Raw genomic sequence first — 11,814 nt, 5'->3', positions numbered from 1 at the left:
ACACAGAGGAAAAAATGATCTTACTATTCATGGGTTCTTTAAAAGTTATTTGGGTTTTAGCAGGCAGTTTTTGTTGTTATATTTTTAGCTCAGAAGCCTCATGTGTATTTGTGGCTGATGGCCAGTGCTTGGATACTAGGCTATATTCTCCCAAGGGAAAGGCTGCAAAATGGGCACAGGTCCGTCAGTGCRGAGGAAAAGGAAGATTTGCAAGGCTGCACTTGGCTTTCCCACTCATGTCTCTGCAGCTCGGCTCTGAGCCTCTGGGTGCATGGAGGTAAATAAGGACTCCCTACAGCAGTGCAAACAGAGCAGGAACTGCAACAGCCTGGAGGCTACAGTAATGGGTAAAATGGGGACCCCTGTGCTCTTATGCTTTAGAAAACATTTTAAATTTTCTAATCTTCAAAAACTCCCCAGCACAGAGATGGAGAGTTTGAGCTTAGACTATAAGCGGTCTTTTCTGCTTAGAYAGCTGAGTGGCATGGTATTATTCTGTATTGTAACTGCCTTTYTAATGACAAGTTGTAAGGGTCTTTCTAAGGAGTTCAGATGAAGGGATTTAACACTGTCCTCTATGAGCCAAATGCGACACTTCTGATTCTTCAGAAGAGGCTTTGGGCGCTTGGCACTGCTACAGTATGAAGGACATCCAARCAGATAACCTTCAGCAGCAAAACCCAGTGTCACATTGGGAACATAACTCCATCAAGGTTGTCACCAGGCAAGAGGAGCTGCTCAGGTTTCTGCTCTGCCTAGRGAGTGTGACATCCTGGTGCTACAGCTAGAATCAAAATCCCTGACCCCYGCTTCTGCCAAAAGAAAGGCCATGTTGTCCACTGCTGCCCAAGAGCCATCAGCATGGAAACAGCAGGCCCACGATGGAGCCTGGTCTGTAGTCAGCTAACAAACTCAGTGTTTCTTTAGATGATGGAGTAAAGATGTTGCCCTCAATCTTTGGTAGTCTATCTTCCTTTTTGTAGGAGAGAAGTGATATATATATAAGTCCATCCTGGGGTGACAACCATCAAGACAGATGCATTGTATCCTTTCTTTTACATGACCCTCCTAATTTATCAAGCCTTCATCGCTGGCTTGGAGTCTGTGATGTACTGCTACTCTGTTTTTGTTTACTTCTCAGGCTGAAGAATGACCATGACTCTTCCAGTCTGCAAACAGGAAATTAAGTACCTAGGCAGAGCCCTAGCTCTGGTGAAACCAGCAGATGCTGTTGAGTGCAGCAAACTGCTGTGAGTAAAAATGGGGTTTTGACAGTCTGACACGCTTTGAGATTGTCCCAGGTTTTCAAGGTCTTTGTCCCTGTGGGGCTGTATGAAGGTCTCCTGTGGCGATATGAATTCTGTGGGGCAGGCTGCTGCTGTGCAGCTCTGCCCTGCAGAGACTGCAGGGCTTTCCACGTCTCGTAGATGTGCTGTGTGCTGTGAAAGGAAGGATGCTCCATATGGTGGTTAGCATGCAAAGATGTGACTCCTGCATAGGCGGAGCTTTTCAGAGCATTTGTGAACATGATGGCATACAGATGCGTGCAAGCAATAATGTAGAGATGTGAGGATTTGGGTGTGCATRTATAACCTGTGTGCAGGGCTGCGTCTAAGCATCCATACCCCYTCTAGAGTGTGTTTTCCTGCATTCGTGTCCTCACGTTCTTTGTGCTTGTATTTGGCTGTGTCTTTGTGTACGTAGGCTTACGTGCAGCTCGTGTGCTTGTGCKTGCGTCAGTGGTGGAAAGCCAGGCATGAGTTCACTGGTGCAGTTTCAGCCCCATTTTGAGTATGGTCTGAATCTTGCTGTGGACACAGTTCAGCACACTCGCATAGCTGTGGAGCCCCTGCTTGCCAGTCGCATCGACTCTGCAAGCTGATTGACCGATGTTACGTTACTAGGTGGTGGGAGAAACCGGATGGCAGCCTCTTGTGCCTCAGCAGCTGCTGTCGCAGCCTGGATTTGCTGATGTATCTCAGCTGGTGATTTGCATGCAGAAGTGCAGAAGGGAAGGGTTGGAGGACTAGGCTCCCTCAGATAGTGCTGTGTTTACGCAGACCTGCCTACACAGAGAGGAAGCRTGCTTGTGCCTGGCTACAGCACAGCAGCCTGCCAACACTGCTGGCTGTGGTTAGGCAGGTGTGAACGGGGATACAAAAGGACATGRAATTCCTTGATTCCCTGGGTGGAATTTAGCAGCATGAAGACTTTCTTCATGYGGATATCTGGTGGATTTACCAAAAGGTGGTAGCAGGAAAAAACATCACTGGTGCATTGAGCATCCCTGTGCCTTCAGCTCCTAAAACACTGCTGAACACAGATTTACAAACAGCATGTGAGTGTAGGGAAACAGATGAGGAGAGGGARGCAAAACTGCTTAGAAAAACTGCTCTCTGACTTTGAAAACATTTTAAGCAGTTGCCTGATTTCTGGAAGGGTAGAGGATGACTTCCTTGCCTCGCCGGGGCAGGTCCCTTGCACCGCTCCGTGCCCGCAGTCGCGGGTGCTGGTTGGTGGGCTGGGTTACATGACTAAGCGCTTCATCTGGGAGCCTCTTGCGGAAGTGCAAAATCRCTCCTGAACGAAAGCCAGCAGGACATGACGAAAACACTTCCTAGAACAGGGGATTGCAACCTTCAACCCTGCTGCCTGCAGGAAGAGGAAGGGGAGCAGGCAGACACACRCCTCCCCCTTGGGTGACTTGAACCCCCYCCTCCTCCCCCGCACCCCCCCAGTGCTTCCCAATTCCTTGCTGTGGCCGAGCTGGTGGCACTTGCGTGGTGACAGGCAGCAGAGCCACCAGCCTGGGGGCTTGCTCTTGCAGCTTTGCTGCTGCTGACCTCTGCGCAGGTGAGTGAGGATGTGGCCCRCCTCTGGCAGAGGGCTCTGGGTGGCTTGCACAGCGGTGCAGCCACTGTGAACTCTGCTCAGTTCTTCCTTTGTACCCTGCTCTTGGTTTCAATGAGACTGGAGTGTTTGGGATTATCTGAAAGTAATGTTTTATTTTTTTCTATATGTGGAAAAAGGAATAGAGGATTATTTACTAAGAAATGCAAATATATCTAAATCAATGAAATATGATATTTATGTCTCACTTTAAGAAGGGAGGAAGATGCCTCGAAACCTAAAATGGGACTTCCTTGACTTTCCAGGGGGTAAATTAATGTGCATTTGGCTTTATAAACTAAGAACTCTGTCTATTATCTTATTTATTTATCTAAATAATTTCTTGTCCAGCTTGTCAGACAGTGACTTCAGAAAGTGCTGGTCCCTGGSAAAGTAATTTAGGTACCCTTCACAGTTAGGAAAAAGGGTATCGGAGCTCTAACTTTTCCAGATACTTGAGGTCCTACCTGATTAACCTCTTAGTGTCACGAAGAGATCCAGAAAGGCTTCTGGTCACATAGGTTCTCCTAATTGCATTTGGAGATTCGGGAAGATTAGGAGAACCTCATTGGCTTTTCCAGATATTGGTTAAGGGTCTTTACAGGCCCATGTTTGTGGCTGTCATCCAAAACTGAAGGGGAACGCCAGCCTCTGAATGTTTACTGAATTTTCCTTCAAGGATCTGAAAATCCTACTGGCTTGTTTAGGTGACCCATAGGAGATTTGGCATAATTTTTATAGCAAGAACTTTATGGATTCTCTCCTGTCCTTTTGTAAGCATAGCCAGCAGTGTTGYGCACTTTCCTTAAGGAATCACCTAGTTGCCCAGGTCCACACAGTTCACAGGGGAGGTCTGTCTGTAGTGTTGGGAGTAGATCAGAAAAGGTGATAAAAACGTAGGTTTGGGTAAGTGATAAAGCTCTGCTTCTCCCCAGCCATAGCTCTCTTGACCGATACTGGCATTGCTATTCTTGGTTTCTTTGGATCTTCCTAACATCGGCTGAAACTGGAGAGATTTCACGATTCAATAAACAGGATCTTCTCTTTATTAATTAGGTGAAGAGCAGGAAGCCTTCATTAGCCAAATACATAGCATCCCCACACAACGAAGGCATTGAGCACTGCCTCTCCCATCCTTCAGCGAGATCCCTGGGCTTCAGTGGGGAAACCGAAGGTACAAAGCCCTCCCTCTCACAATCATGGAGCACACCACTCAGAACCAGCTGGAGGCATCACCCTCTTCAAGCACCGATACAACAGAAGACCTCAATGCCCAGCTACATACTGCTGTGAGAAACGAAGACATAGAAAAAGTGAAAGAGTTGTTGGAGAAAGGGGTGGACGTGAATTCCAAAGCAGACTCAGGTTGGACACCACTGCAGAGTGCTGTGCATGTGAGTGAGGACCTGGTTCAGCTTCTTCTGGACAAGGGTGCTGATCTGCATGCGAGGAAGGACAACGGTGGCACTGCCTTTATTGAGGCAGGGATAGAGGGAAATGTGACGCTGTTGGAGCTCTTTTTGGGTCTTGGAGTAGACATTAATGAGCATGACGACAACGGATTCACAGCTTTCATGGAGGCTGCTTGGTATGGGAGAGAGAAGGCCTTGAGATTCCTGTACTGCAAAGGGGCAGATGTGAATCTGAGGAGGGTCGTCTCTGAGGAGAAAAGAAAACTAAATAAAGGAGGTGCAACAGCATTGATGGATGCTTGTAGGCAGGGTCATGTCTCAATTGTAAAAACTCTGATCCAAGATATGAATGCTGATCTGAACATCTGTGACAACCAAGATAGAAATGCCTTGATCCATGCCCTGAAGCACAGTGACAATGAAACAGTGGAGTCTGCTGTCTCTATAGGACACTTCCTGTTGGACTGTGGTGTTGATGTGAACAGCAGAGATGAAAATGGGAAAACTGCCCTCATCTTGGCTGCTGAAATGAAGAGCTTAGATTTGGTGAAAGCTTTATTGGAGAAGGATGAAATAGATATTGATGATGCAGATAATGAGGGCAACACAGCRCTGATGGTAGCTGTAAAGAAAAAAAATTACAACATAGCAAAGTTGCTTTGTGAAAAAAGAGCAAGGACTGATATTGGGAACCTTATAGAGGTTGCAAATAGGAATCGTGCTTCTGAGCTGGTGAAGCTTCTTCTGAAGCACAATGCCAAGTTTGTTCCAAACCCCCCTACAGACTGGGAGCCAACCAGCAAACGCTGGAGGGACCRCATAAAAAAGCTTTATGAAATATATCGCCCCATGATTGGCAAACTAAAGATATTTCAGTTCATTTACTATAGGATTCAGAACACTTCCCAAGGTAGCATCTACCTGGGGCTCTATGGTGACACAGAGGTGGCAGTAAGAATAAGCCTCCGCCGTGGTGCAGAGGATGACAAAGAGAAAAGATTCTTTGAACAGTGTGGTAGCGGCAAGCATTTACTGAAACCCTTTCAGTATGAGGAGGCAAAAGGCTGCTTATATTTGTGCTTTCCTCTCTGGGAGAAAAACCTTGAAGAGTACTTGCAAGAATCGGAAGATGAAATGGATTACAAAGGCATTCTGAAGATGATCTTCCAGGCAGTGAGAGAACTGCACTTGCTGGGATTTGCTCACCAGGATCTGTGTCCCAGCAATTTTTTGATAGGTTATCTTTTTTTCTTTTTTTTCCTTTTCTCTCAGCGTTCTCATCTTGTTTTCCTGTTGCTTATAGTTTAGAGGACACTTCAKAGCTGTCTCTAAAATAGATACGAAAACAACTATGCAGATGTCTTTATGYGGAATGAGATGTCTGTGGCATTAGCTCTCTTATTTAAATAAGTGTAGATGTGTTCCCAGAGAGCCATGGAGCAGTGACCAGAATAGCTTTACCTGTCTCATTAGGTCTGCCTTCCATCCCAGGGCTTTCCAGGTAGGCCAACCCACAGTAGATGCCTCCAGAGATTTGTTTCCTAAAGGAGGAGCCATCCAGAAATCAGTGACAGGCTGTATCAGGGTTCTACATTGTTTGTTAACAATTTCTTATTTCCTCAGATTTAAATGGCAAAATTTACTTGGCGGATTTTGATAATCAAAGAGTATTGACTGAAGAGAAAAAGGAACTTGTAAACTCAGACCTAGAGGTAACTTCCCCCTGAATCAATGTATGTTTCAAGTYTCAGGCAATTTCTGACTTCTTCCCTTGCAAATCCCAAGGGAAAACTTTCTGCATCCTCAACTAAAAAATCCTTGGGTTTTGGGAAAGCCCCTAAAGCAATAGACTCTGCAGAAGAATGACAGTGATGAAGATGTAAAGCTGGTTGCTGTTGGGATATCCAACAGCAAGCCATTTGAGTACAATTACGGGGCCTGTCATGCCTGTTTTTGCACACACAACTTTACAGATATCTGTGTGTTCATGTATATTCTTGTGCATGTCCCTAGGCATGTGTATGGGTTCATATAGGCAGACTTTTTATTTTGGAATATTAATTTCTTCTGCTTGGCAGGAAGTTTCATATATCACACTTAAGTAGTGACCTGTTTCTTTGTAGGCCCTTAGCAAACTTGTACTGTATGTGATAACAAGGGGTAAGAAACCATTTGAGAAAATCAGTGCTGAGGATGTGGCTGCAGGTTCCCCTGATTACGAGGAGGCTCTTGACCTTGTGAAATCCTTGAGGGCTTATGATGAGCGGGGACTGGAAGATCTGAGAAAACATCCCTTTTTCTGGAGCAAACAAATGTAAGTCCTGGGAGTGCAAAGGAAAAGTTTGGACTGAAAATTTGCCTGTAACTGCTAGAAATGATGTTCTGTTGCAGTTAATGAAGCTTCTGGTTCTACAGCAGGTTCAATTTCCTGAAGAATATATGGAACAAAATCAAAGATTRCCAGAACCGGGAAACTATTTTTAAAGACTTTAATACTTCTGAACGTGTTGTTTACCTGCAGTGGACTAGGAAGGTAATCCTTTCTTCTTTGGATTTGTATGAGAGTTGAGTTAGGTGTACAGGCACAAACTTTTTCTGAGTGTTTCACAAGCCCTTTCTAAAACCATAACTAGAGAGAGGAGCCCTATGTATATACAGATAATTGGGGGAAACAAGTCAAAGCCACGTAATCAAAATAGCATCAATGTCTTCAGGGTGGTATCCAGGGGGCTTCTGTTGGCTGGGGTGAAGCAATTTCATAAACTACCTAACAGACATAACCCTAAGGTGCAGTAGCCCTCCCACATGTCCAAGGCAGCAAGACTCCTTGTCGTTCGTGCTTGGTGGAGCTGAAGGCTGTAGGAGGGGAGAGGAACTGAGGTGGTGAGTGTGGCAGAGATGGTCTTGGCACCCTCACAACTGGCCYGAGGACAGCTCTGATGAGCAACCCATAGCACAGCAGTGCCTTGCCAAAGCAGGCATTGGGGGTAAGTTAGGAGGGCTGTGACCACAGACCCATCCTGCATGCAAGGGAAGAAGGGYGAGTGCCAAATAAAGTGGTCATCTTAGCAGCACGCTCAGCTGGTACAGTCTACACRGTAGAGACTCTGATGCAGATGCAACCACAGAATGTAACGGTGCTATGTCTTAGCTCTTTGAGTTCCCAGGTGATAGTGATATTGCTATACAAGCACTTTTATACAGGTGGGGGTGGTGGCTGTAGAATGAACAGAAAACTTCTAAAGAATGTTTACTGGTGACTATTAAAACAAGGACTACTGGCCTTTGTTGCCAGCAGATTTCTGCAGAAGTGTTACTGTAGATTGGTTCGAAAGCAGTGAGATCAGACCTGCTTGTGCAGGTAGCATCCTGGCTGCCTACTGAGGTCTCAATCTCAGTGCAGTATCATATTCCGCAGGGCCTTTTCTAAACAAWGACGCAGTAGGACCAAGACTGCTGTGTCCCTTCTGCCCTCCAGATGTGCATTAAAATCTACTGTGCCACAAGGACAATCCTAATGTGAATGTCAAACCCTGGCAAATCAAGAGAGAAAGCACTTGGAATCAAGTGGTCTGCATGACAAATGTCCTGCAAAGCACTCTTCTGTTCATGTTGGTAAACATTTGAGAGTTGCTGACTCTTCATGCAGGATGATCTCTCTGTAAAGAGAGCAGCTGTAGTGAGCGGAGGACAACGAGCTACTTTCGTTATGTGTGAAAAGTAGAGAATAATCTGCAATTTTTGCTTCAGATTGACAAGGAGGTTCTGGAAATCATGGAAAAGCCTGAGGGCAGAGCATACAAATATAAGAATGGAGTCCAAAACCTTCTGAGGTTCATCAGAAACCTGGATGAACACCCACAAAAAAGGTAAACATTCACATTCCTGTCCCTGCCACAGTTGCGTTTTAGGGGGCATATATATCTGCAAGTATCAGCAAATTTGAGAGCAAAATTTTCTCCAGAAGGTTGTTCTCCCCTTCTAGAAGGGTGAACAACAACAACAACAAAATCCTCTAACATGACTAGACTTCTTGAAGCAAAAATCTGGTACCCAGATCATCACCCATAGATACACAGCCTTTAAGCAGAGCATTCAGCTCCAGAGATTTGGTGATGGCTTCATTTCAGCACTCTTGCCTTTCCAGAGCAACCTCCATGTGGTCTAGACAGCTGTCTGTGACAGCAGGGCCATAAATGTGTCCTTCCTGGACTGCCGTTCTTGTGGCACGTTGGTGTTTTGCCGTAACTCCAGGAAGGCTTCTAGACCACTTTTAAGTATTTGTGCTATTTCTCACCTTGAAAAAGCCTCCTTATATACCTTGCTATTATTTCCAGAGTGCTTCTGTTTACTGTACTGAGGTGCTTTGAGATATGGATCAGGAAGCACCAATCTTGTTAAGAGAAAAATTCTTGTTCTCACCCTTTTGGGTAGGACTGGACTCCCAAAGAACTGCCAGACTCTCCTCAGCTCACAACCCTTTATAGTCATGGGTGCTTACATCCAAGGTTAGCCATCTCCAGCTGGCACATTAGTATCAATTCGAGGCAACAATTTCACTGAGTTTGGTCATCACCACCACTGTTCAGCGAAGATGTAGGYGGAATAAGGCAGATGGAGATGTTGGAATAGTGACAAAGGGAGTGCAGACCTTGGGCAAGGCCTAGAAAAGTAGTAGTTCAAGGGTACTGGATTTCTAGAAAACCTTTCCATGTTCCAGGAAAGCCTCTGGAATGGCTTTTCCGCAGTAAGGAGCGAGCTAAGGCATCCTGGACATTTGGACTCCTTGGGAGAGCTTTAAAATTCCATTCTGTTTCTGTTTCATTTCAGGATCAGCGAAATAATAGGGGATCACGCTGACTATTTCTTCAGGCTTTTTCCAGCACTGACCATTGATGTCTACAACTACTTACGCAAGCATCCCATTTTCAGTCACCTTACAGATATTCAGGACCCTTCTCTGTCATAGTATGTGTTGTTACCTCATGTCCCTTGGCTAATCTCATCTCTACCTCCTTTTATTCCCTGTTTCCTCAGCTGAAGAAAGTGTGTAAACAGGTGGAGGGAGTGTATGTAAGGACAGAACATGGGGGGCTTACGCTGCTCAAGCATCTCTTTCATTTTAAAATATTTGGTGTAACAAACACAGGCTTTGGAAAGGAACCAAGCTGAGGCTCAGCCCAGGTTCCCCTTGACTCTGTCACTTGAGGCTTATCTGCCCCTGAGATGGAGATAAAGGCCCTGGTTCTTATGGAGAGCAGGGAGCGTAGGGAGTAGGACAGAGCCCTCCTCCCTATACACGTGGGAGGCAGGAGGAGAACTCAGACAACTGGAGACTTSCTTTTGCTCCCTTTGAAACCTAACAGCCAGAAGTGGAGATACTYGGGCAATCAGTGGCTGCAGACCTGCTCTTGGCTTGTTAGCTGAGAGCTGGCAGAGGTGTATGCAGGTAAGCCTGTTGGGAMGTGAGGGACTTCTGCTGAGAGACGTAAGTATTTCTGTGAGGAACGGATGTAAGGAGAGTGATTTCACAAAACTCTGCTGCTGTTAGTAACCCTGATGGACGTGAATAAGGTCCCTGAAGCCAAGGGTCTGCAAGGACTCCTTCCTCTTGTAAAGGACAAGCTCAGCACAGTGCCCTTTAGAGATGTTATCCGCAAGGCAGGGCTATGCACAAATACTCCCTGTCCCCAAAACACGGGTGCTGGGGCATCACTGTCCCTTGTCAGGGATGGCTCCTACAGGCAGAGCTGGTGCCCATACAGCAGTAGCATGTAGCCAGGTTAGAGCTTTGATGTTGGAGACTGGATGGTATAAATCTTTTTGATATGTATCTGAAATCTAAGGACATTCAATGCGTGGACCCCTTTGTCCTAGTGCTTGCTTGCTTCTCTGTTCACAGCTGCCTTTGCCTTCACTCTGAGTTGCACAATGATTGTATGTCATTTATGGAAATATTTTTCAAGTGTTGACTGCATTTTTAATTTTTTTTCAAAGTGAGATTTTTAACCTTTTTATTACCCTATACAGAACTAAACTTGGAATAAACATGCCTGAAAAATGATTCTTATTACACTTATGAATGAGATCCCCCCCATCCCCTCTACATGGAAAGAGTTAGCGGCCTGCAGCACTGCAAAATGCCTGAGAAGCTGGGATTTCTGACCTCCCTAGGGAAGTGCCTTTTGGCTATTTAGGTAAAGCAGTGAATAGTCTTGTCACTGCTCAGATGAATTGCTTCTGGCTGATAGGAAGTCTGAGGGGAAAAGGTGTTGAGAAGAATTTGGGGAAGGGGAAACCAGTTTGGAGCTCTGGTATGTATTTAAAACTCCAGCAATTCATTGATCCAAATAAAGCTAGTTCTGCAAGGTATTTTCTTTGAAATTATATGCATCAGAAAGTAGTGAAGGCTTACTGTCACAGGAATGATGCTGTCTCTTGTGAAATAATTGGCTAAATGGTAATTTCTTCTGATTTATTTTCCTTTTGAAGGGTGGAAGTTGGGGTGGTGGATGAGCTAACCTGTGTCCACGAACCTCAGGTGGCTGCAGAAAGYTCTTCTTGAAGGTAGAGAAAGCCCAAAGATGGCTAAACTGAGGAAAGATTAAATCTACAGAAGCTATTATTTGTCTTTCTRGGGTAGTCAGGCTGCTAGAAAGAATTTCCAGGAAGGTTTTTGTGGTCTATGGTGCAGCATCTTGTTTCCTGGGAAGCCAGAGGTGCTGGCACGCTGGTGTCAGAGGAGAAACTTGATTCATTCAAGGCACTTGCACAGCTTATTGCTCGCCAAGCGTGGGGCTGCCAGGTGGGCTGAAGCTGGGAAAATGCCACTGTGGTGAGCGCAGGATGTGGCTGGGGAGCAGCCCCCCCTCCCAGCAGTGCATGGGGGAGATGGGTGAGCGCTCGGGGAGGGTCGGGCAGCGCTAAAAACCAGCGAGGAGGCCGTGTTGCGGTGCCTGATGTGTCGCAGCCTGACAGGCACAGCCTGAGGGCAAAAGTGTCCCTTGGGGGYTTGGAGCATCTGCCTGAGCTAGTGCTGGGTGATGCACTGGTGCCYGCCAGCACCGGTGCCCATCTGGGAGGTATTAGTCTCTCACAGGCAGACTAACAAACTGGGCACACAGTGCCCAGGGCCACATGGCTTTGGCTCTACATCTTGCAATCCCCTGCTGTTGTGCCTGTATGTTGCTCGTTTGCAAGGACTCTGCTTTTTTTTTTTTTTTTTTTTTTCCTCACCGGGTGACCCCAGGGCAGCTGGCTGGCCTGACCCGGGTGTCATGGGATTCGGTGCTCCCTAGTGTCACCTGTGCGTGCACAGGAATGGCCCCTGGTCGTACAGCACACGAGCAGTTTTCCAAGGAGCTGGTCAGTCTTGCAGCTGGTTGTGAGAAGCTGATGCAGCCCCTAGGGCAGTCTCTTATTTCAGGGCAGTGGGGAGCGGGTTTTTGATCCTCCAGAAGCAAAATATGGATAACAGACAAATATGAAACCTTAATATTTCTCCTGACTCAAA

General features: G+C 46.2%; 1 protein-coding gene across 2 annotated transcripts; it reads left to right on the top strand.

The window, feature by feature from the left end:
- The first annotated feature begins 2,631 nt into the window (after positions 1–2,631).
- Positions 2,632–10,715, top strand: RNASEL (ribonuclease L). 2 transcript variants are annotated; one of them, XM_085312123.1, is made up of 8 exons: positions 2,632–2,853; positions 3,946–5,538; positions 5,925–6,013; positions 6,425–6,615; positions 6,717–6,834; positions 8,052–8,170; positions 9,132–9,269; positions 10,332–10,715. In XM_085312123.1, coding segments are annotated over exons 2-8 (2,106 nt in total). In that variant the 5' UTR covers positions 2,632–2,853; positions 3,946–4,088; the 3' UTR covers positions 10,333–10,715. The 2 variants fall into 2 exon arrangements, with proteins under 2 accessions (XP_085168249.1, XP_085168248.1); XM_085312122.1 differs by lacking the exon at positions 10,332–10,715 and having other exon boundaries at positions 9,132–10,256.
- The last annotated feature ends 1,099 nt before the right edge of the window (positions 10,716–11,814 follow it).

This window comes from Rhea americana, unplaced genomic scaffold, assembly GCF_003343005.1.
Source record: "Rhea americana isolate MKP2758 unplaced genomic scaffold, rheAme1 scaffold_358, whole genome shotgun sequence".
In the NCBI taxonomy this organism is placed as follows: Eukaryota; Metazoa; Chordata; class Aves; order Rheiformes; family Rheidae; genus Rhea; species Rhea americana.
This window is presented reverse-complemented; position numbering and strand designations above follow the sequence as displayed.